This window comes from Myxine glutinosa, chromosome 2 (assembly GCF_964187855.1).
Source record: "Myxine glutinosa chromosome 2, kmMyxGlut1.1, whole genome shotgun sequence".
Taxonomy (NCBI): Eukaryota; Metazoa; Chordata; class Myxini; order Myxiniformes; family Myxinidae; genus Myxine; species Myxine glutinosa.
The window spans coordinates 81,419,552-81,445,451 of record NC_136262.1 but is presented as its reverse complement, the minus strand read 5'-3'; the positions used below and the strand labels follow the sequence as shown (position 1 = coordinate 81,445,451).

The window sequence follows — 25,900 nt, the reverse complement described above, 5'->3', positions numbered from 1 at the left end:
GTGTACTTTAATCATTGGAAGAATTATCATCATAGTTATTACCTCCACCACCAAAGGTAGATGGAGGTTAACCCTGTCTGTCTGTCTGTCTGGGAACATGATATCTCAAAATTGGAATAAAAATGGATTCGGACAAAATTTGGTGGAGAGGTTGCGTATGTGACAAGGAGGAATTGATTCAATTTAGGAGAAGATTCGGATCCGGGTCTGGATCTTAGAATTGTCAAAGTGATTCTTCACCATTGAGAGATGGAGCAAAAAACGATATATAGAACGATGTCTCAAAAAGTTGTGGACGGATTTGGACGAAACCTGCTGTACTGTTTGGGGGTGTGACAAGGAAGAACCGAATCTCAATCTGGATACGAGAATTTTTAATTTGTTGAAGAAATTCTTTGATCACCGTTGAAGAAATAAATGATGGAATGTCCTCTCCCATTGAAGATTACACGAAGATTTAATAACCCGGAGAGATATCGCTTGGTTACAGAGAAATTAAATACGTCAAAGAAACATGAAGATTCACCACAGCACACACAATACACAGCAAGCAAGATCGCTGAAGTTATTCTGTCGATGTGGCTCTTAAATAGTCTTCTCCTGGACAAAGATATAGGGTGGGGTTGCTTTGAAAGGGGTTTGGAGTGGGGAAGGGGGAAATGGGGGCCGAGATAAACCTTTGAAAACAAGATAAGGTGTAACACAGGTCTGACTTGTAGTGATTAACAAAACAATAAGAAAAGAGCAGTGTTGGAAGTGTAATAGCTCATGTGTTCATTTGCAGTTGCACAGCGCCACCTATTGGTTTTATTTTGAGTATAGCATGTGCTCTGAATAGGGTTAATTACTTCCAGATGTCGTTTATCTCATTGGCCATCTCCCTTTACCTCGGTCCTCAAAGCAGTTGTCTCCTTTGTATAAACTTTGACTCGGTAGTCTGTTCAGCAAACGGTTTATTATCTCACACCTGGTCATCAATTACTCGGCCAGGCTGTAGTTGGCTTGCAGCTTTGAGGGAGTTTGGCAAAGCCGTGATTACAAACCTCTTTCTTTTCAGTAAATTGTTACTCTATTCTATTTGTGTCAATAAACTCATCTCTAAATGTCATGTCTCAGCACATTTCCATTTAGTTTGCAAAGTGGATATATCTTTGAAGTTTGCGCCGGGACAAAGGAATTTTTATGAATTGTTGCCATGGTGATAATCTGGATCTGGAGGTGTAGGGGTTTGTCAGGCAACTCGGTGTTCCAAAGTGTATATTCGTATTAAAATATAGATCCGCTATTTGACTTGCAAGTCCTAAGGGATTATTATGTAGAGTATAAGAATACCATATAAGAATATGGGAAGTACCTATGGGAATAACACAATAACTTGCATATTAGTTCAATGGTTGAAAGACTATAGCTTTATCGGAGAGCAGTTTCACGGCGCCCACATTCTTCGAGAACTATTTGCAATAAGAAGACCCATCGAACTTCACACAAGCTTCGTATATATGATGCATCTACATATATTTAGGAAAGCTTCACTACATTGATTGATTCATATATCAATCAGACGAATATATGTTTAACTGAACAATATACATACACAGTTCTATATTCAAAAAGCTAGAAGATAATTACACGCTCGAGGCAAAGGTTTTGTGATTCAGGGCACATGGTTGCCTGGGTAACACTTGGCAGTTCGGACATTCAGCTGTCTCAGCGAGTGGGTTTCTCATTTGGAATAAAAGTTGTACAAGTTTTGTTCAACTAAACCATAGGTTAGGGTAAGTAATTGCATTTACACTTCCACATCACCATTCAGTGATAGTGCCAAGAACGATATTGTTATGTTTGTGGAGGTAGGTGAAGAAATACCTTAGGAAAGTTCAGAATGTGTAGGTTTTAGTATGTACTGTGTGATGTGAAGAAGAAGAAGAAGAAGAAGCCATCTTGATGTACATAAGTAGGATAAATGTTCAGGTTAGAGTGTTTGCATGTCGCCATAAGGAGGGTGGTTTTGTGCTAATTAATTATAGGGCTTATGGTTAATAATCCCCAGTGTGTATTGCCTCCCTGTGATTTTTCCCTAATGTTCTTATAAAACTCAGCCAGCCAGGCGATGGGCTCCATAAGCCAACCACGCTGCCTGGACCGACAGAAGCAGCATTTGCCAATCGACATGTAAACCCCGACGTCATCCGAACATTCCCGAACAGCGACTACACTGCGCCCCCCCCCTCCCCCAACGACTCGTAACGGAGAGACCACTCCCCGAACTTCATGATTGGTGTAGGTGCGATGGGGTGATGGGCAGGGCTCAGGTGATTGGTAGAGAGTAAAGCCATCGTCGAACATTCGAGAGCTGAAGGAAAAAGACGCCGTCTTGCCATCTTGGTCTCTTCTGATCCTGGGATTAATAGCGGACAGTTGTCTTTGCCGCTCTCTCTCTCTCATCCTGGGTTTGGTTGCGGGCGGTCGCATGTATTTCCCTCTTTTTGTCTTGGTCCTACTGGCAAACGGCTGCGTCTCAGGCCGTGTCTGTTTTTGAAGCTTTGGATAATGGAGGGAGGAGGAAGGGAAGACGTCTCACCCTTGTTAATTCTCTTGCCTTGGCCACGTGAGCAAACTATCGTTTTTTTGGCCTCGTGTGCATCCACAGAGACGTTTCGGGGCTTTGGTGGAACTTTTGCGATCGTGAGGAGGAGAAATATGTCAGCGGTTTGCGGAGCTCTTGGTGCATTGGTCGGAAGGATACAAGAGCAGGAGAGGACAGGCCACACTAAATCGCTTCACGTTCGTGGTGACACAGAGAGGAGCTTTGCGCCATCGTGTGCTTCAGGCCACTTTGTGCTGCCTACTTCATTCGGCCTCGCTTGAACAACAACACTTAGTGCCGGCACTATAAACACCATTTTATTTTCATTGTCTTTTCCCCTGTCTGTATTTTGTGTCAGAATGGAGGATCCCTCATTTAGGATTTCGTTTTTTACCTCACCTTTCATGGTTATTTGCATTTATCTTCATTAAATCGTTTATTGTTGCATTTTATCCTTTTGGTCTTGTCTTGTTTCTTTGTTTGTGGGTCGAGGAATACAACCCCGTGTCGGCCATCCGTCCCAGGTAAGGCTTCGGTCCCTGCCCCGCGTGTGCCAGAAATAATCCCGCCACGTTCGGGCATATGCTTCGGAGTTAAAGCTCATTTTGATCATCTGTCACCCAGGGGTCTTAACCCCGGGGACACGACTATATTGTCCTGCCCATAGCTGATGAAGTCCGGCCTCAGACAAATAGCCGCAACGAGCTTTAACTCCGAGGCGTATACCCAAAAATATGGCGGTATTATCTCTTTGCTGCGCGCGGGGGAGGGATAACGAGTTCCTTACCTGGGACAATCTGCACACGGGGGTTATCCGATCCCCACAGACACTGAGATGACAAGACAGAAATGAAATTCAACAAAGAAATGATTTAATGAAGTAAATGCGATGCCAGCATAAACGAAAGGTGAGGTAAACTGAAATTCCTAAATGAGGGACTCTCCACTCAGACTGGTATACAGACACAGGAGACAAACAACAACATGCATTTTAAGGCCATTTTCCCTGCTAGAGCGGGGGTTAGCCTTGCGGTCCCCATGACAATCTTCTCCATTTTGCCCTATTTAGGGCATCTCTCCTTGTTAACCCCCTTGCCCGCATTTCTTCTTCCACCATCTTTAGCCAAGTCTTTCTCGGTCTTCCCCATCCTCTACTTCCTTCTACATTAATTTCCATCACTCTTCTCAACCAGTCACTTTCATCCTTCCTCAACACATGACCAAACCATCTCAACCTGTTCCTCTTCACAGCATCAATCACAGGCAATATTCCCATCATCTTTCGCAATTCATCATTTGTCTTCCTCTCTCTCAACGATACTCCGCACATCCATCGAACCATTCGCATTTCCACCCTTTCCAGCCTTCGTTGCTGCTCTACGTTCATTACCCATGTCTCGCTCCCATAAATCATAACACTTCTCACACATGCAGCATACACCTTTCCCTTCAGCTTCAACGACACTCCCCTCCTCATCAGCACGCAACTCAGTTCCCGAAACTTCTTCCATGCACATCTCACTCGAGCAACCGTTGCCGAGTCTGATCCACCTTCTCCATTCAGCATGTCTCCGAGGTAGCAAAATGTTTTCACAACTTCCAGCTTCACGCCGTCTCCAAGATCCAACTCAACATTTCCTCCATCTGCAGCTCCCTCTTTTGCACACCTTACATTTGAATGTAGCTGCCAGACTGGTAAATGACCCTCTCAGACCACTACATTTTTGATGAACCCACTCAGCGCACATTGTACATTGAATGGAGTTCACTCCGACACCCTTTCTGCACACAGCACACGGCCACTTCCCAGTTCTTTCCACCTCACCACATGCTTTACCACATGCCATCACCTTCGTCTTTCCGATATTCACCTTCAGACCTTTTGTCTCCATACATTCCTTCCACTTGTTCATCTTTTCCTTCAGTCCATCCACACTTTCTGCAATCAACACCAGATAATCTGCATACAACAACTCCCACGGTAAACCCTCCTTTACGTTCTGAGCCAGCACCTCCATCACAGCTACAAATAGTAGTGGACTTAGTACCGACCCCTGATGCACTCCCACCTTCACCTCAAACTCACCACTGTTTCCGTCCTTCGTCCTTACAGCTGTGCGCGCTCTTTTTTACATTGCAATCACTACTCTGAGCAACCATTCCGCCACTCCTAACTTCCTCAATGCCCATGTGAATACTTTGCGTGGAACCCTATCGAATGCTTTCTCCAGATCAACAAACCCAAAAAACAACTTCTTCCTCTTCTCCATGTACTTCTCCTGCAACTGCCTTACAATGAAAAGCGCATCTGTCATTCCTCTTCCTGGCATAAATCCAAACTGCATTTCGTCGATCTTCACTTTCTTCCTTATCCTCCTCTCCAACACCCTTTCCAATACCTTCATTCCATGCTCCAATAACTTTATCGCTCGGTACGAGCCACACTCCAGAGGGTCAACTTTCCCCTTGTATAGAGGGACGAGGGTACTCAGTTCCCAATTCACTGGAATGCGGCCTTCTTTCACCACCAGATTACAGATCTCTGTCATTCTCTTCACACCCCAACTTCCTGCTGCCTTCAACATATCTCCCACAACTCCTGTCGGCCCTCCCGCTTTTCCACTCTTCATTGCTTTTATCGCTTCCTCAACTTCCTTCTCAGTTATCTTCTCTGCCGGTCCTAAAACTGGGTTACTCTCTATGTTGCCATCCCATTCATTCTCTGTATTCAACAGCATTTCCATATATCTTTTCCATCTTCCTTTAATTCCATCTGGGTCGACAACGATTTGTCCCACTTCATCCTTCAAGCAACTCACCCCCATCACATCACACCTCTCTTTCGCTATCTGCTGTGCCATCCTGAATACTGCTTTCTGACCCTCTTCCGAATCCAAGCGTTCTCCGAACATTTTCCTACATGCCTCCTGCGCCTTTGCTCCCTCTTTCTTTGCAGCCTTCCTGGCTGCCTTATAACTTTCATGCTCTGCTGTTTCTGCTCCCGTACCCTTCGCCTTCTGCCACTCCTTGAACTTCTTCCTCTTCTCGTCAATCCTCTTTCCAACTTCATCATCCCACCACCATGTTTCCGAGTGCCTCGGTGGTCCTTTTGTCCATCCACATACCTCACCAACGGCTCCCAACAGACTAGCTTTCATTGACATCCAACCACTTTCAAGCTCAACCACATCATCCTCTACCCTACTCAGCCTCTCTTTTAATGTCTCCCTTACTGTCACCTCTTTCAACCTCCACACCTTCATTCTCGGTTGGTACTTCACCCGCCGAGCTCTCCTCGCACCTTTCACCCTTATGTCGCAGACAACCAAGTGGTGCTGTGAAACAGCCTCCTCCCCCGGGATCACCTTTGTGTCCCGGAGGTGCCCTCTATCTCGCCTACGCACCATCAGGTAGTCAACGGTTGTCGTCGACCCACCTGACGTGTATGTAACAAGCTTATTATCCACTTTCTGGAACTGAGTATTACAAATCAACAAATCAGCTCCATCAGCAAACTCCAAAATCCTTTCACCTTCTCCATTTCTCACACCATATCCATAACCCCCATGAACTCCCTCCAAACCATCCATACTCCTTCCCACATGTCCATTCAGGTCTCCTCCCACCACAACAACTTCCTCATCTTTCACGTTTTCCATCAGCTTCTCTATCGCACACCAGAACTTGTCCTTCTCTTCATCGCTTCGACCAACCTGCGGAGCATATCCCGAGATGACGTTCACCAAGAGCTTTACAATCATCATTTTCACCATCATCAACCTATCACTCACTCTAGTCACACTCACCACACTGTCTACAAACTCCTCAGAAAACAGGACACCAACACCATTCACGCCCTACGGGCACCCTTGCCACACAAACTTGTATTTCTGTCCCTGCCTACCCTTCACCATTCTCACACCACTTCCCTTCCATCTCGTCTCTTGCACACAACATATGTCCACTCTTCTTCTGACCAATACTTCCACCACTTCTCCTGATCTCCCTGTCATTGTCCCTACATTCCATGTCCCAAACCTCAGAAACCGATCTCCACTTCGGGCTGCACCCTGCCCATATGTAGTTTTAATTGTCATGGTTCTCTTTTTGAGGCAGACAAAATTGATTGTCTCAAAATTCTTGTCTTGTCTTGTCTCAAAAAAAAAAAATTGTCTCAAAAAAAAAAAAATTGTCTCAAAATCTCAAATTGCCAACCTCAAAATTTTGATACAGACACAGTAGAAATAAAAGAAAATAAAATGGTGTAGGTCGTGCAGCTGCAAACTTAGCTCTGTCCACAATGCAGTGCTTGGTGGTCGTCGCCTTGCAACCACCACGCGGAAAACGCACAAAATGGCGCGGAGTCGCGCTCCTCGACCAGAGGAAACACGACGCAGCCCCAGTCCACCGCCGATGTCGATCCCGCGCCCCGTAGCTCCGACCGTCCCTAACCGCTGCCTCTCACCAGCCCCTTCCCAGGCGTGCACACAAACCAAAGCAGCTGCAGCCGAGCGACCTGAAGCCAAACAGTGACCGTCCACCACCAACGCCAGAACAGAGAGAGCAAGATGGCGAGCCGACCCTTGTTTTCCTTCCTCAGTTCTCGATTGTTCCTTTTGACGTCACGCTTTCTCAAATCACCAAGCTCCGCTCATCACTCCTTGGCTCTTCAACCACTCACGAAGCTCGGGGCGTGGCCTTCCAGCTCCGGGTCGTTGGGGGGGGGGGAGGGGGAGGGGGAAAAGGGAGGGGGAGGGGAGAAGGGGAAGGGGTAGGGTGGGGGGGGGGGAAGGGAGGGGGAGGGGAGGACGGAGGGGGGAGGGGGAAGGGGGAGGGATGGGGAGGGCCAGTCAACAATGACGTTGCAGTTCTCATGGTCGGAGAGCAGCACAACAATCGCGACATCGTCCTGAATCTTCGCAACAGCACGAAGCGGATTTTGGAGACTCACCGATCCTGTGATGCCGTCCATTACCGGCGTTGCCGGGTGGGGGAAGGGAGACCCATACATTCCCAACCCGTACATTCGCCCTCTCGACTCAAGCTCACTCGGACAAAAGCCTCGCACAAATTACACCGTGAAGGCCCAATGGCCATGTCTATGCCACAAATCAAGTACATGAGCGAGTCGGGCGCACTGAATTGAAAATATATAGAATGCTCATACTCCGTGAAAAGTGAAGCCAACTGGCGGCGGGGATGGAACGTCACGTGATTGCTCTGAGCGAATCAGCGCGCTGCTCTGCCACCGGTCAGAATCCGTGTATAATATTCGTCGCTGAAAAAAAATATGGATCTAAAGATGAAAGAAGAAAAAACCTATGTGGTGTGAATGGCAATCAATGTTCCTCGCTGAAATGTGAAAAAACGCAATCGCTTTTCGCTCTGAAATACGTGCGAACGCGTAACTGAGTTAATGGCGGCAAGGAACATCACGTGATCGCTCTGAGCGAATCAGCGCGCTGCTCTGCCACCGGTCAGATTCCGTGCATAATATTCCTCGCTGAAATGCGCTGAGGTAAAAATATGGGAAAAAAATATTATGAAATAATTTTTTTTAGGTCGGCCATGTTTTTCCCAAGCTCAATGGCCATGTCTGTGCCAAATATCAAGTACGTGAGCCTCTCCGTTTAGGAGTCTATCGGTAACATTACACACACACACACACACACACACACACACACACACACACACACACACACACACACACACACACAAACTGTGTTTTATATATATAGATATATAATATATATATATATATACATGCACATATATATATATATACACACACACAATATATATATATATATATATATATATATATATATATATATATATATATATATACGCACACACATACATATATGCAGTAGAATCGATATATTTTACAAAGGATTAGAAAATACATATGTATATATTTCTAATCCATTGAATGATCGTTTTAACGTTTAATATTGATCGTTTAATAAATAAATTTAAAATAATCGTTTAATAATCGATAAAATGATCGTTTAATAGTTTCTAATATATTTCTAATCCATTGTACAACTAAAATGTGTACGTGTGACAAGTAACAAGATCATATATATCAAAGTAGAGTAGTGGTTAAGTATGTTACAAATAATGGAAATTTTGACATACACACAAAACTGAAATCCAAAATGTCCACCATCGGGGGCTTGAAAAGTTGGTATCAAGTGGTTTTGGGTTTATTGATGTTATGACTGTATTTACTGATAATTACTAAGATTATAGACAAAATACATATGGATTCTAGAACATTCGATTATTCAGTCTTTATCTTCTCATCTATTTCACCTCCCACAATCCCTTCCTGCCATGTTTCCAGCAATGAGTCACATGCTCTGCATTGGATATGGGCAACAGGCACCAATCGGCATGTCTGACGTGTGGCTCACAATGTTGAGCATGATCGTGGGTGCAACATGTTATGCCATGTTTGTCGGATACGCCACTGCTCTGATCCAATCCCTGGATTCGTCACGTCGCCAGTACCAGGAAAAGGTAACCGAATTGACTTCGGTTTATTGTAGTTTATTTTCCTGTGAGAATCAGACTTTGTTTTTTGTGCTTGAGCATCAAATTTGTACTAAATGAGACCTCAGGCTGTATGATAATTATATTTGTATGCAGGTAAAATCTGACACTTCTGAAGAAAAATTGGCTAATCACATCTGTTTTTGTACAGAGCTCTAAAATATGTATTGCCGCACGGACAACTGCCAGAAACACAAGCGATTATTGATTGGCATTGGAACCGTACACACTGGAATCGAATGATTCCAAGGTTTCAACTAAGCGGTCAATAATTTCCTCGAAGTCAAACCGAGCCGATTACGTCACTTCCTATCAAGCCAATTATGATTACGTCACTGAATGGAGTCTAAAACTGCATCGGGTTTTAATTAAACAATTACCAATTTATGCCTCCAAGGGTTATCAATCAATCAGCTGAATCGTAAGCCCAGCAAAAATGGCAGGAAGTGCAATGCACACGCAGCCTTTGAGAAATAAATATATTTATCACACACAAGGATGGATGGCACAAAATCCCGAACACGAATACACAGGAAAACTAATAGGAAGCACAGTGAAACTTAACAGGCAGAAACTAAAAAACATTTGGCGCCATATAATGGCAAGCCTCGAGATAAGAAATGGTCACCCCATTCGCATGGAACTATACCAAAGTATAGTGTTAGGGCCATAACATGCTGGGCACTAGTCCAAAGCTGTCGCTTGCAGGACGCAGATGAGGCGGGCAGGAGAGCTGGTGTGAAGAGGGCCAGCAGGCACACCAGCGAGGACACAGCAGGAGAGCAAGCCCGATCGGGCGACAATGTCCATGAAAGGCTTCCAACACAGGGTGCAAAACTCCCCTGTGCTTTAATACGTTTTCACCCTCAGGGTGTGTTCACAGGAATCTTGCAGTCATGGGCAGCTCCTTTGTCGGGACAGCCCTGATTGATGGCCGCAAGAGCGGAGCCATGTCCTCACGTCGATGGCTGGAATGCATGCTTTTTCTTCTGGCCTGAGCCTAGCCCTGATGCTAGAAGGCATGCTTTGAGTGGGTGATATTTATTTATTTGTTTGTTTGTTTATTTATTTAGTTATTTTTTCAGTTCATTTTTTGTTGACCCAGTTTTTGGCTGGTTCCACACTCTGGTTTCTGACACAAGTGTAATGAGACATTGGTAACTTCCCAACATCCACATAAACCAGGCCCATCTCTCCGGACAATGTATTCAAACATGTTTCCTTAATACATTGTAAAAGTCCTAAAAATTGTGAAACACATGTGTTGCTAGGCCTTGAAACTAAATACAGGCCTCCCCTCCCCTCTTATAAGCATAATAATTAATATTTTTCCTCAATAACGCATGCACTTTTGACCAAATGTTACTCGAGCTATCAATGTGCATGGAAATAAATATTTCTGTATCTTCTATACTACAAGAAAGCCGTTTGTGTGTCTGTGTGTCGCCATTTTTCTCAGAGATGACTGAACGGATCTTCGTCAAACTTTCAGGGGGTAGTCAGTGAGTGCCAGGGAGTGTTTTAGCCAAACAAAATTATTGAAATATCTGGAAAAAAAAAGGTTGATGTTTTGGGGATTAAAAAAAATTGCTCTACAGTGCCTAAGCCTTTTAGATTAATGACAGTTTATATACAAGTACGCATACGCATAAATAAATGCAAAACAATTACCAAACATTTGAACAAATAATCAAACAAATCCGATTCAATCAAGCAATTCCGGAAGATGTCGAAGTGGGTGGTAAGTCTTCTTCTTCTTCATGAACGTCATCAAACTCAACTCAGAAACGTGATCAATGGCACATTCACCAGCATATATTCAACCAAAAGCATTTAATTCCATTTCTAAGGTGACACCAGTACAGTATTTACCACACGGAGAAGGTAAAAATACCAGTACAGTATTTATAGTATTTATTATTTATTATTATTTAAAGTATTTAAAGTGTTTATTATTTATTATTACAGTATAGTATTTACCACACAAAAAGGGTCGATTTTTAGGGGGGGGGGGGGGGGGGTTAACAAAAATCGATCTATAGTGCCTAAGCCTTTTTGATTAATGACATCAAGCAAATCAGATTCAATCAAACAATTCCGGAAGTGGTCGAAGTTGGTGGTAAGTCTTCTTTTTCTTCTTCCTGGATGTCATCAAACTTAATTCGTGAAACGTGATCAACGGCACATTCAGCAGCATATTGTTGCGGATATGAGGATTGTGTTTTTTTTATTGTGTTTTTATTGTATAGTAAATTGTTGTAAAATATCGCCTTCCTGCCTCCAGTCTGTTGTATAAAGGTCAAAGGGCGTCCCGGTAGTTAATTCCATAAAGCATCCATTGAAGGACACTATAATACCCTTGTTCAGTAGTTAATATCCTTATTATGTGTTTTAGATTAAGGCTTTGTCGTCCATTAAAATGACACTCCATTGCACCAAGTGAAAAAGATAGATTCCCTTCATCCTTCATTCCCATTCCCAAAACCTCCATTTCCCCTTTCGTAATGGCCAAGCCTCAATTTGGCAATTACATCCCCTCCAAAGCCGCCATTGGCCACGAGGCAGGGTCGGGGAAGAAAGGCGTGCCCGCCCGTCGTCATCAAGGGCGGAGCCAGAGGGTCGCGCGACCAACCAGGGCCGAGGTGAGCACACCGATGGGCGTGTCCTGAAGGCCGGCGGCTTAATCGCCGGAGGCGTTATAAAAGCGCGTGCGCAAGAGTGACCAGGGCAGAGCTGCGTGGTGAGGTCCATGAAAAGAGGGAGTCGTCAGAGCTGAGCTGCGTGGTGAGGTCCATGAAAAGAGCTGAGTCGTCAGAGGAAAGCTGCGGAGTTGTAAGGTCCAAGAGAGAGAAGGGAGATCATCCAGCAGCGATTCTTGTCCAAGAGAAGAGATCATCCAGCAGCGATTCTTGTTCAAAGGAGATCATCCAGGAAAGCACAAAGCCTGCTATTCGTCGCCTTGCTCGCCAGCAGCAGCGTCCACAGCAGCAACAACACTCAACAGCCGCTTGGGGCCTGGACGGCGGTTTTGAGCAGGGCCGCGAAGGAACGGCGGCTGCCCAACGCGCCGATCGTGCTGCCGGACCCGTTGGACCTCCCTCTCCTTCCAGCCAATCCACTCTGCAATTCCCCGTGTGAGTCCGTTTCTGTTTGTTCTGTCCTGGGTAGTTAATTAAGTTTGTATAAGCTAGTATTTTCACTGTGACTCTAAAAGCTTCTGTATATTATTTTATTATCTTTCCTCCTCCTTGGTTTCTTTGAGCCTGTAAATAGTAATAAATAGTAATCGTATTTCAAACCTTTTTTTGCCTTCGTCTTCCTCTTCTTCACATCCATGTCGTCTTTGTCTTTTCCCTCATTGAATAGCTGTGGCGCGATACGGCCAACGTTCGAGTGAATCGGGAGAATCGGGGAAACTGTTAGGTCGCTGGGCCTCCGCTCGGCAAACATAACATCCTTAACCGCGAACCGTAACAATATATTCAACGAAAAGGTAAAATGATGATTTGATATTTTTGATGGATTCTGATTTGGATGTAATTGCTTTTCCATTATATTTGCCCTCATTTCAAAAATGTTAATGTTTCTTTTTCGCTTGAGCAATGCCAGCTACTCCAGCTATAAACTCTAATATACTTTACTCAGGGTGCAAATACAAATACAACTTTGTCTGGGGGGTAACATAGGCTTATTATTTATTTATGACATAGGTAACATGAGGCCGCGGCCTCATGCGGGTGTGTGGGGGGCCGGGTGAAGGGCGTAAATTCTCTATGTAAATGTGTACCGTGTAGCACCGCCTGGTGTTGGTGGCAGAGGGTTTAACAATTTCCTTTTCTGTGTTGCCGTGATATCACACTCGGTTGAAGGCGGCAAAATTAATAATGGTCAAAAATATGAACACTGGGGTTGAGACAAGGTCGGCTTCTGGGAATAACTCGAGTTTTGAAAGTGAATCTGAAATCAAGAATGGATGATGGACATGATGTTGAAATAATGCCCTATTGTTTTGAGGCTTCACAGCTCAAAATTCTGCCAAAGGAAGAGGAAGTCAAAAGCAAGGATATTTGTCAGATCAGCATTTGCCTTTTAAATGTTTACTGGCAAGAAGATATAAAATCTTTGCAATCCTTATGTTTTAAAACTTTCTTTGATTTTGTCAGTAGGTTTGGTACTTCTTGGGTATGTGGCCCAATCTGGTGCAGCATGCCCCACAAGCCATGGAGTGGCGCTTTGCGGCCCAACCACACGTAGTGCTTTTGCGACTTTGGAAACGGCTGCTTTTAGTGTGATTCGTTTTTGAAAAATGAAGTTCTCGATTTTGGGTGCATTTTCTTCGCCTGGCTATGGTGCAGTTCAATTGCATAATCTCAATATTCTCGAATGCCGCAACACGTTCTTCTGTAAATATATCTATGGTCAGTGGTTTTTTTTCATTATCGTCTTGACCATGGCTCAGCTGGCTCAAACTTCTCTGAGAGAACTCAGACTGTGGTTCAGCTTCATGCCTAAACGGCCAACTCGGTGGCCCATGATGACACTGTAAATGTGTTTTCCGGATAGTCGTGGGTAAGAGGAAATAGGTGCTAGCTGCAACTGGAAATAGTAGCTGCTGTTCTCATTTAAATACTCATTTTACAGGTGTGAGTGTTTCCAGATGAATAGGTTTACCTTTTATTGCACCTTTTCTGCTCTTCCTCTTCAACTATGTCATCTGTCATGGCAACACCGATATATCACATACCTGTCACATCTACATCATCCATTTCCAAAAAATATACCTTTACACATTTTTTCTTAACTCTAGACATGTTAGGTTGTACTTTCTCAGCTGAATCAATGGAGTATCAAATGCTGTACTTCTACAAAATACAGCAAACGATAAGAGGTCATCAAACATAACCATAACTATTTGAAAGCAATCTGATGCATTTTCTACAACAAGGGAAATAATTGGAGATATTGGGATTTTTGCCATCAGCGCAGCAATATGCGCAAGCTCCTCCTGTGCCTCCCAATTTTTATTTATCAAAACACAAACCTGCTGTCCCATCCTAATCACCCATTCAGTCGTAATGTCAAAAAACTATTTCCTATCTCGCAACAGAAGATAGCATCGATAGATCTATAAATACTGTATATGTTTTAATGTTTAGATCAGTGTTGATGTTTGTCAAATGTTATGCTTATACCTGCTCGATCCTCAATATCAATCCATCATTCCATTGCTTTCTGTACTAACAAAATGGGTGAACTCATCCTAAAAGTTACCATCAAACCGAACCTCTCCATTACCATCATGGAAATATTCTCCCAGTTCTGAGTTTACGGTTATAGAAAAGATTTCAATGACGTTGGTGAACGCTAACAAGCTAACCATCTCGGTCCAACAGTACAAGCAGGTGGAGCAGTACATGTCCTTCCACAAGCTTCCTCCTGACCTAAGGCAGCGAATCCACGACTATTATGAACATCGCTACCAAGGAAAGATGTTTGATGAGGATAGCATTCTGGGAGAGCTCAGTGAGCCCCTACGAGAGGTGAGACTTTGTTAATATTTATAAAGCAATGCATCCTAGCTAAACCTGCATCAACTAAACACCTTTAAAGACAGGCTGAGATGGTGGCTTTCAGATGAACAAGAGCTCTTTCTACCATATCTGCAAATGTTCTCATACAGAGCTGAGGCCCCTGGAAGAGCTAGATTACAACGGATATTGAAGTGGAAGTAAACAGATATTGGATGCGTGGACCTGCAAAATTGGATAATGGCTTTTAGCAGGTTCTCCAGCTCAAACGTTTAATGGCGTCTCCTTCTCCACTCCTCACCACAGCTCGTATACGTCACTACCGGTTATGCCTCATCATTTCCGGTTCATCATGCATTCATTAATATTCATGTAACTCTCAATACCACAAACGTTGATGAGAGAACGTTTCCCACTGTGGAAAATGAGGTGCGGCAGATGCATTGCCAGAGTCCTGACATCAACGGGGCTCCTTTATTTATTTATTTTCCTCTGAGGAAGAGCTAACACTCTCAAATGTCAGCCGCACCTTGTTTCCCACATCTGTAAACATAGTCTTGTTGATTTTTACTTATTCCAATCCATCATCTGTTGGCCAATACACACACCGACACTAGCCTTCACAGGTGGACAAGTATTCAAATACCATTGTATCGAACATGATTGGGACATGAGTGGGGTAGGCATCAAGGTCTCAGTTTGCTTCTTAGGATGCTTGTGTGCTTGGGGCTCTTTTGAACTGTGAATACATTATGAAATTGGTTAATCAGGTGATTTTGACATTTGTGTGCTTTGTGCTTCACTGTTATCCTGATTAATTTGCATTTGCTATAATCAGAGGAGGAACAGCACTTTTTTTTATAGTTTCTAAGGCTGATGGAAGAGTTGTCACACATACAAATCACACACACACTTACAAATGGATGGCAGACAACACAGGGCTTGAAATCAGACAAACAGGGAAGTTAACCTTTGGGGAAGTTACTTCTCAAAACACACTGGTTGTGATCAAGTGGTGGCACTTTTCTCTCCACTTAAGGGAGAAATCCCCCTCCCCCAAGGGATGCCAACCCAAGGGATTTATCCATGCTCTATCCTCTAAATGCTGAGCGTCACATGAGGAAGCAGCACGTACCATTTTAAAGTCTTTGGTATGAATCAACGAGAGTCAGAATCGATCTGCTGACCTTCCAGACTCAGATGCTCTAACCACAATGCCGCAGTCTGGTTCACCTAACAGTACTTCCACTGCTCAATCAGTCTATGCAACAATAGGAACACAATATATTATTCCATTGTATACCTCATGCATGTAATTTTGTCAAGTGCAGAAATTTCATTTTTAAATGTATAATTAGGTTTCCTGTATCTGTGTATTTATGGATGAGTTTTGTATTATAGTAAGTGTAACAGTGAAGAAAGATGTTCTTCCTTACCTCTTCTTATTGCTCTCAGATAGTTTGCTCTGTTTAATCAATTTCTTGCTTGTGTCCTTTCCTCTCCTAACATAATGTTACGTTTGTAGGGGGTAGGCAATACCTTAGTCCAGGTAGAATTGCATAGGTAGTGTGCTCAGACTGTCGTGAAGAAGAAGAAACCCCATGTAATAAGTAGGAAATTTGTGTAGACCATATGTCGTGGAAGAGCGTGTCTTCGTTCCCATCACGAGGGGTGGGGTATGTTAATTAGTGAGGGATTATGGGTAATTAATTCCCTGTATGTAATGGCCTCTTCTTTTTCCTGTTTTTCTTATGACACCAGAACACATAGTAAGAAATCGCCCATTTATGACACTAAATAAAAACCAACCGGAAACAGGACATTGAGCACTACCGCGGATAACATCGACCTAGTGAGCACACAGGCACAAAAGGTCCATGAGGACACGCCCTGAAGAACAGTGATTGGTCTGGAATTTTGTTCAAGAAAGGACTGGAAAGAAGGGACTATGGGATTGGTGGAGAAGGCACGGATGACGTCAGAGCCTTGGGTATAAAAAACGCTCGGCCAACATTTTCTCCTCTTGAGCGAAGGACATTCCTTGAGACACCACGATTTTCTCTTCCCCTTGATTTCCTCGCATGTTCTGGGTTTGGTGGTGAGCGGTCTTCTCCCCAACATTTTGCACTCATGGCTTCATTCTCTCCTCTTGATTTCCGCTCTCCTCTGCTTCGTCCTCTCGAGTCCTGGCTTTGACGACGAATGGTCGTGTCCCGACATCGCTCCTCTTCGTCTTCTCGTGGCTGGCTCGCATCGCCTGGCTTTGGTGTTGGTGTTGTTGAACGAGATCGTGAGGACAAGCACGGCTGGAAGAGCGAGCTGCACGCCAAGGCCTGTTCACTTCACGCACGAAGCCAGGAGTGAGCAGACCGTGCGGCGAGGCCTAGTTTGCGCCCACCGGAGTGCAGTCTGCCGTTTTCGCGTGCAAGGACGCGGGGCCCGGCACGATTCCTGACGAGGTTCAAGAGCAACTCGGAGCTAAGTGGCCACAATAAATTAACGCATTTATTTTCACAGTTATTACTTGCAAAATCGAAGATTTTTCGAGTATATTGGTCGGTTGTATTTGTGGTTCTGTCTGTCTGTTTGTTTGTCTGTCTGTTTGTCTGTTTGTTTGTCACCGGCCTACAGGTCACAATTTTCAACCGATCTTCACGAAACTTCAACAAATGGTAGAGTTGGTCAAAAGCAAGAAGCCTATTGTTTTTGGGGTCAATAGGTCAAAAGGTCAACATAGGCCAAAGGTCACCAACTTTGCTAAATTTCTAAAATCCTCAATTTTCATCCGATTGACTTGAAATTTGAAGAGGACTTGCATATCTGGTCACTAAATTCAACCACCAAGTATTTTTGAGGTCAACATAGGCCAAAAGGTCAACGCAGGCCAAATTTCTAAAATCCTCAATTTTCATCCAATTGACTTGAAATTTGAAGAGGACTTGCATATCTGGTCATTGAGTTCAACTACGTATTATATTTTAGGTAAACATAGGCCAAAAGGTCAACATGGGCCAAATTTCCTCAATCGCGAGATTTCGAGACGACGTCACAAATTTTTCGAAGCTCCACACGGTCTCCACGTTTTCAAAGTTAAGTCTGTTCACAATTGTATTTTGTCGTAACTGTATTTTATCTTTCGGCGTGTGAACTTATAGGGAGTCCCTTGGATGTTTCTCGGTGTTTATCTTTAATAAATTAATCGTTTGTTTGCCGCGCGGGGTGTGAGGACTTGCAGCCTCAGGCTTCCCCCGTCGAAGTTTGTTTCTTCCCTTGCTGGTTTTGCTAGGTTTTTTGATTTTTCCCTTCTCCCCCAAACTTTCACTGAACATCTACTATTTGTCTAACGTTGTAACCCCCACACCCCCCCCCAAAAAAAACAAAAAAAAACAAAAAAACAACTTTTATTTCCCTTTCTCCTCGTGTGCTTTTGCCTCTGCCCACGTGCGCTGTCTCGCCCCGCCCCCATTTTCCCCTTGCCTTCCACCTTTTGCCCTGTTCAAGTGACTCATGGTCGTTGCTCTAGGCTTCCTCTCCCCATTGGTATTTTTGTGAATGTAAGATTGTTCTTCACAGTTCTGTTTAAATATGTTTAAACTACCCCCTTCAGTGTTTTATTCAGTGGTTTATTACAACACGCTGTTTTTCTTCTTATTTAAAAGGCTCCTTTCAATTTCCTCTTCAATTCATTCCATTTCAAAAAAATATTCAATCTCTTATGATTCCAAATCACTCCATGCTCTAAATTCTCATTCATTCCATCCCTCCTCCATCGTTCTTAAACGAATCGCTAACTTGAAAATCACAACAAACCCAATTTGTTATATATGTTCATCTTTCATTAATCATCCACTTTCTAAACTCCCCCCTTGCCCCTCCCCTCCGAATCTCCCCACTTGCCCCTCCCCTCCTAAACTCCCCCCTTGCCCCTCCCCTCCTAAACTCCCCCCTTGCCCCTCCCCGCCTAAACTCCCCCCTTGCCCCTCCCCTCCTAAACTCCCCCCTTGCCCCTCCCCTCCAAATGTCCCCCCTTGCCCCTCCCCTTCAAATCTCCCCCTTTGCCCCTCCCCTCCTAAACTCCCCCCTTGCCCCTCCCCTCCTAAACTCCTCCCTTGCCCTTCCCCTCCTAAACTCCCCCCTTGCCCCTCCCATTCAAAACTCTCCCCCAACCCCTCCCCTTCAAATCTCCCCCCCAACCATCCCTCCCAAATTCTCCCTCCTCCCACCTCCTTCTCAAAGCTGCCTCCTCCCCACTTCGTCTCCCTTCTATGTCATACCTCCACCTCCCCCAACCTTCTACTTTCCTCTGCCCCCCCTCAAACAAACCCTCACTGTGCCTCATCCCATCACCATCAAACCTTTCGTCCTCCTCATCCTTCCCTTTCTTGTAACTCTTCTGTAATCTCTGACACACTATCAACTGCTCTTCCTACACCCCCCTCTCACCCTTCATCTGACCATACCCCTCCCCTCCCCTGTCCTGCACCCGATGCTCCCCCTCACGCCTCACTAACGGTATGGACCTCAAACATCCGGGGCCTTCGCTCAAACCTGATTGATCTCTCCATTCAGGTTGCTTCTGACAATCCAGACTTGATCTGCTTAACAGAAACTTTCCTCCTTCAAGATGTCTCTGATTCCTTAATATCTCTTCCTGGTTACTCCCTCCTCCGGTACGATAGACCTGAGCCTCGTCCTGGTGGTGGGGTGGCTATCTTTATCAAAAACTCTCTTCCTCACTCTCCCTGCACTGCCCTCTCTCCACCCCACCCACAGGAGTACCTCTGGCTACGGCTTCCTCTTCGCTCCCACCTTTTGTTCATATGTGTTCTGTACCGGCCTCCAAACAGTGATGACTCCATTTACATTTCGCTGTCGGACAACATGGACCAACTTCTATCAACTCATCCAAACTCTCTCTTCCTCATATGTGGTGACTTCAACTGTCATCATGCCAGCTGGCTGGGTGTGGGTTCATCTCTCACCAGCCATGGCACCTCAGCAAAGGACTTCTGTGACTCATTGGGACTGACACAATCTGTCAATTTCCCGACCCGGATCTCAGTCAATGGAGTATCTTCTCTTCTGGACTTGGTTATGACTAACTTCCCTGCAAATGTCTGCTGCTCTTCTTCTGCTCCAATCGGTTCTTCTGATCATGTGCTTGTTAAAGTGGACATCTCACTGGCCATTCTCAGAGAGCCTCCTCAGCGCCGACGAGTCTGGCATTTCACTCAGGCCGACTGGCACGGTCTGCAAGCAGCCATCAATCAACTGGACTGGTCTCCCATCTCTAATGCCTCTGACATCAATTCTTCCTGGGAATTCTTCCAAAGCAAACTGCTCTCTCTCTCATGCACAGATTTATCCCATCTCGTCTTCAGTTGTCTTACCCTTCCTCCCGTCCATGGTACACTGAATCTTGTGGTGAGGCAGTTGCCCTGAAACAACTTGCCTTTGCGTATTGGAAGGCAAATCCAACTGAAGGCAATCTCAGTTCCTTCCACCAAGCTCGAAACAAGTGTGTTTCTACCCTCAGGAGTGCCAAGAAGCACTATCTCTCCACACTCAAGATTGAACTCTCAAACCTGTCTCCTTCCTCCAAATCCTGGTGGTGTCTGGTGAAATCCGTTTCTGGTGTTTGTTCCCCCTCCATCCCCTCCCTTACCTCAAATGGCTACACAGTTGACACCGCACGTGACAAAGCCGAATGCCTCAACTCTGTGTTTGCCTCAAAATCTTGTGTCCCAAACCCATCTCTCTCTGTTCCCACCTTTCCCAGTCGAACCCAACTGCTCCTGGACTCTGTGTCCTTCTCTCCTGACAAGGTGGAGAAGTTTTTATCAAACCTCGACTATGATTCTGCAACTGGACCAGATGGCATCAGCCCACGGGTCCTAAAATCCTGCTCTTCCGCTCTATCTCACCCTCTCTTTGTTCTTTTCACCCTCTCTTTTGCTCAAGGTCATCTGCCAGCATCTTGGAAATCAGCAAACATTACAGCTTTACACAAAAAGGTGCAAAAACAGATCCTTGCAACTACAGACCAATCAGCCTGCTCCCAATTATCAGCAAAGTCATGGAATCCATCATTGCTTCGGATATCAAATCCTTCCTCTTCTCCAATGGATTGATCTCTGATCATCAATTTGGATTCAGACCAGGTCATTCTACTCTGGACATGTTGCTTCTGCTGTCTCAACAATGGATGGAGGTCCTCAATGCCAAACAGGAAATCAGAGCTGTCTCACTTGACATATCACGTGCCTTCGATACGGTCTGGCACCCAGCTCTGCTCACCAAACTCACCTCCTATGGTATTCATGGAAATCTCCACTCATGGCTTGCGGACCTCCTCTCTGGTTGTAGGCAACGTGTGGCCCTGAATGGATTTCTCTCATCTCCCCTTCCTGTTCTGGCTGGAGTTCCCCAAGGTAGTGTTCTGGGCCCTGTGCTATTTCTGGTCTTCATCAATGATCTCTCCGACTCTCTGGAAAATCCTCTCTATCTCTTTGCTGATGACTCCACTATCTGCCGCTCCAATTCCTCATCCCTCAGATCGGCAGTCTGCAGCCTCCTCACTCTCTGCAGACCTGGACAAAATCACAGACTGGTCAAACAAGTGGAACATGTCTTTCAATCCTGACAAATCTCACACTCTTACAATGTCTCTCCGAAAGGACCGACTGGAAAACCCTCCCATCTACTTTCTCAACAATCCTCTCCAAGAAGTTCTGTCGCTCAAGCTTTTGGGTCTCACTATCTGCCATGATCTTTCTTGGGAAAACCACATTTCCAAGCTAGCCTCCAAAGCCAGTCGCCGACTGGGCATCCTCCATCGTGCGAAGTCCTTCCTTGGCACACCTGAGCTCCTCACCACATACAAGGCTTTCATCCGCAGCTCAATGGAATACTGTTCCCCCCTCTGGGCTGGTGCTCCTGCCTCACACCTAGCTCGGCTTCACGCTGTTGAGGCCAAAGCTTTCAGAATCATTGGAATCTCCTGCAATGAAGTCAACTCCGAGGGCCTTTCACTCACTCACCGCAGGCAGGTTGGTGGTCCTTATGTCTTCTACCGACTCCTCTCCGGCCTTGCTCCCCTAGCTCTCTCTGTGCTCTGTCCCCCCAATATTCCTTCAGGTCGCACAAGATCTGCCTGCAACCCTCTTATGGTTAAACTGCCAAAATCTAGGCTCTCTGCTCACCTTCACTCTTTCATTCCCCTTTTCTCCCGCCTCTGGAACAAACTCCCCCACTCCCTTCAATCCCACTCCTCCCTCCAGGTCTTTAAAACAGCTGTTCACCACCATCTCTTATCTTCCCCCATCCAAAACCTTGATCTTTTCTACCCCCGGTAATTCACCCCAGAGTCCTTGCAGTGTTCATATGTTTTATACCTCTCCCACCTCCCCCCAAGTCCTCCCGATGTCCCTGCTCTCAAATGTTGTGTTTGTGTCCTTCCCCCACTCTTCCCATCTTGTCTGCCGCTCCCCTTGTTTTTTGTGTTTTGTGTGTCGGTTTGACTTTTTGTGTAATTAATGTTAGCTCTTTCACGAGCCTCGATCTTGTATACAAAAAAAAAAAAAAAAAAAAATTCTAAAATCCTCAATTTTCATCTAATTGACTTGAAATTTGAAGAGAACTTGCATATCTCATCACTGAATTCAACCACCAAGTATTTTTGAGGTCAACATAGGCCAAAAGGTCAACATAGGCCAAATTTCTAAAATCTCAATTTTCATCCGATTGACTTGAAATTTGAAGAGGACTTGCATATCTGGTCAGTGAATTCAACCACCAAGTATTCTTGAGGTCAACATCGGCCAAAAGGTCAACATAGGCCAAATTTCTAAAATCCTCAATTTTCATCCAATTGACTTGAAATTTGAAGAGGACTTGCATATCTGGTCACTGAATTCAACCACCAAGTATTTTTGAGGTCAACGTAGGCCAAAAGGTCAACATGAGCCAAGTTTAAAAAATCCTCAATTTTCATCCGATTGACTTGAAAATTGAACAGTATTTGCACATTGAGTCACTGAATAGGGAAACTAACTATCTTTGAGATCAAAAGGTCAATGGTCAACTCAAGGTCAACCTTCCAAAATCATAAATTTTCATCTGAAAAATCGTCACTTTTCTTCCCGTTGATCCGAGCTTTGATCAAGATTGTCAATTTTAATCTTGATGAAATGGACAATTTGCTGTATCAATGGAATTTTTTTTTCTTGGGGGTTGGTTGTGGGGGCGGATTTTGCAAGTATCGTGCTCCGCATGACGTCTTCTTGTTTTTCCCATTGTTTGTATTTGAGTCTGTATGGGGGCGCTCCAATTAGGAATTTAGTCTTATCGTGCATTCTTTGTTACCGGCATTTTCTTTAATAAAGCCGGTATTTTTGTACATTTTAACCCTGTGTCCTTTGAGTTAATTTAACCAGGTGCAAAGACGTCGGGTAGAAGCCATCCAGGTAAGTTCGTCATCCTCCTTCCCTCGCGTGTAAAGAATACCGTAATCATTGGATTGAACGCCTTTGAGTAAAGCTCGTTTGGTCATCCATGTAGCCCTGCAGTGTTCACTACAGGGTAGTCCCACGGTAATCTTTTTTTTCTTCAATTCTCTAATCTACATTTTTTTTCTCCAAACAACCCTTTCCTCAAACCCCAACAGGACATAGTGAACTTTAATTGCCGTAAACTTGTGGCGTCCATGCCTCTGTTTGCCAACGCTGACCCAAACTTTGTAACGGCAATGCTTACAAAGCTGAAGTTTGAGGTTTATCAACCGAGAGACTACATCGTGTGTGAGGGTACTGTGGGGAAGAAGATGTACTTCATCCAGCATGGCGTCGTCAGCATTCTCACCAAAGGAAACAACGAGACAAAGATAGCCGATGGAACCTATTTTGGAGGTGAGTGCAACGTATTCTGTGTTTTCTTCCAACTTTTGGAGCAGTTTTCATTTACCATTTTTATTTGTGTAAATACAGTTTGCAAAACAATGCGCTGAGCAGAACGCAAGCTGATAATGATCGGTTTATTTAGACTTTAATGTTTGTGTTATATTTGAACCTACTCATGATTATCTAATGGTGGAGCAAGTAAAGAGCACCATTGTTAATCTGGGCGTGGATGTGAACCAATTGCTTAACCCCGCTCTTTGCTTCACATGTGCGGGGTCTATCCACTGATTCTTGCTCTAATTCTAGAATGAGTGCGTCAATCTGACTCAAATTTAATGAAGATTTTTTAATAGCCTCAAAAATATTATACTTTTTGTACTTTTTGATAATAAATAAAATTTCTACTTTTTTATATCAGTTCATTTATACCTTTGTTAAATTATTGTAATTATCCTTTTTGGGGATTTAAAAACAAAACCAGCTTTGTGGGGTTATTTAGGAATACATATGATTATGATCCTCACCATTTTCTGGTATTTGTGGTCGACCTCTACTTTAAAATACCAGATTCGGCGGCATAATGTCCATAATGGTATCATGAGCGTCTGCTGCGAATCTGGAAGGTCAGTGGTTCAAACCCCAGCCGAGTCGAACCAAATACTTTTAAAATGGTACGTGCTGCTTCCGTGCTTGATGCTCAGCATTTAATAGATTTGAGCATGGAGAAACAACTCTGAGAAGGCAATGGCAAACCACCCAGTATAACCTCCTTTGGCAGCACCAATGTTCTGTAAAGAGGGTGGTTCTTAAATTAAATCAAATTTACTTTACAACCATAGTATCTCACTTAAAAGTTACACTCATTTAAAAGTCTGTCTAAATCATGAGGAATATATGAAATGTGTTTGTGTCTTTCGGTGCTCACAGGTGAGGAACACTGCTTACGCGTAATCTAAACAATAATTACTTATGATGCAGGGCAGCGGATGACTGGAACTAAACTCCTTCTTTTAACTCCTCCTTTTCAGGGTAAACTCCTCCCTTTGTTTTGTTGGTAAATTTTGTGGAAGTTTTGATTCACCGCATTGTTTAGGAATGTATGCGGTGATTGTTGGTTAAACCTCTGACTTTAACTTGGCTTAAAATCAGCTATGAAAGCAGGAACCTTATGAGTCCTGTCATTGGGAAGCCCTCAAATAATGTTACTCTCTAATTACCTTACTGTAGCAGGTTATTTTGTTTTATCCTTTTCTCAATGTGTCTCAATTCCTCCACCCTTGTTCATGTGATCCCTCCACAGAAATCTGTTTGCTGACCAAAGGCCGGCGTACAGCAAGTGTGCGTGCAAACACCTATTGCCGCCTTTATTCGCTCTCTGTTGATCATTTCAATGAGGTTCTTGAGGAATACCCAATGATGCGCCGCGCTTTTGAGACCGTCGCAATTGACCGGCTTAACCGTATAGGTTGGTGTTCTTTTATTCCACACATTTGCTGACATGTTCTTTGATACTGAAGCTGTTTTACTTTTCTTTTTCAGTTCAAACATGACCTATTTTGGCAGGCGAACTGCAGGTGTGGGGTAAATTACTTGCGCGCTTTCATGACATAAAACCCACATGCCATTAAAAACATTGCAGCATTTGCTCGTTACTAGTGCTAGTAGGGGAGGAAACCCCTGTGGTAATCCCAAATCATTAAAGATGAGTGTTGTAACCATCATGCGGTCCACTGTCTTAAAACAGGTGAAGGTGGAAATGGTGCACCACATGATTATTTCATCTATTACGGATAATGTTTGTGTACTAAGTGGTCTTTCAAAAAATTAAGACATGTAAGTGGTGGGATGCATGATCTCTATAACCATGGAAAATTTCGGGATACCAATGCAGGTAATGACCATTTAGCTCATTGTGCCTGGTGAATTACACGTCTCACATGCCCGAACCCAAACCATAACTTTCAACCTAATCTCAACTCTATAAACATTTATCTTCAACCTTCTATTTCTGAAACATCCATGCACCTGTCCAGCTTCCTTTAGAAATTGGTCAGTCTGCCTCCATACTCCCTATTACAGTTTATTTACTGTACCGTACATTGATACCTCGCTTAACGCTGCCCCCATAGAATGCTGATTCGTTAGAGCTCTTTGTCCTGGAGAACATTTTGAAAAGAAATAAAGAAAATCCATAACATGCAGTGCTCGCCGAGTAAACGCACCCGCTGCCACTGTTACCTCCACCACCGGAGGTGGATTAGGGTTATGTTTTCACCCCTGTCCGTTTGTTTGTTTGTTTGTTTGTTAACAAAATATCTCAAAGTTGTGGA

The 25,900-nt window shown here is 44.2% G+C and overlaps 1 protein-coding gene across 1 annotated transcript in view; it reads left to right on the top strand.

Annotated features, from left to right (window-relative positions):
- The window catches only part of LOC137421650 (potassium/sodium hyperpolarization-activated cyclic nucleotide-gated channel 2), a 102,128-nt gene that overhangs the window by 59,168 nt on the left and 17,060 nt on the right, over positions 1-25,900 (top strand). The window contains exons 8-11 of the mRNA XM_068107907.2: positions 8,937-9,112; positions 14,539-14,685; positions 23,339-23,579; positions 24,871-25,035. Of these exons, the coding sequence (XP_067964008.1) occupies positions 8,937-9,112; positions 14,539-14,685; positions 23,339-23,579; positions 24,871-25,035 (729 nt within the window). The remainder of the gene's footprint in view (positions 1-8,936; positions 9,113-14,538; positions 14,686-23,338; positions 23,580-24,870; positions 25,036-25,900) is intronic.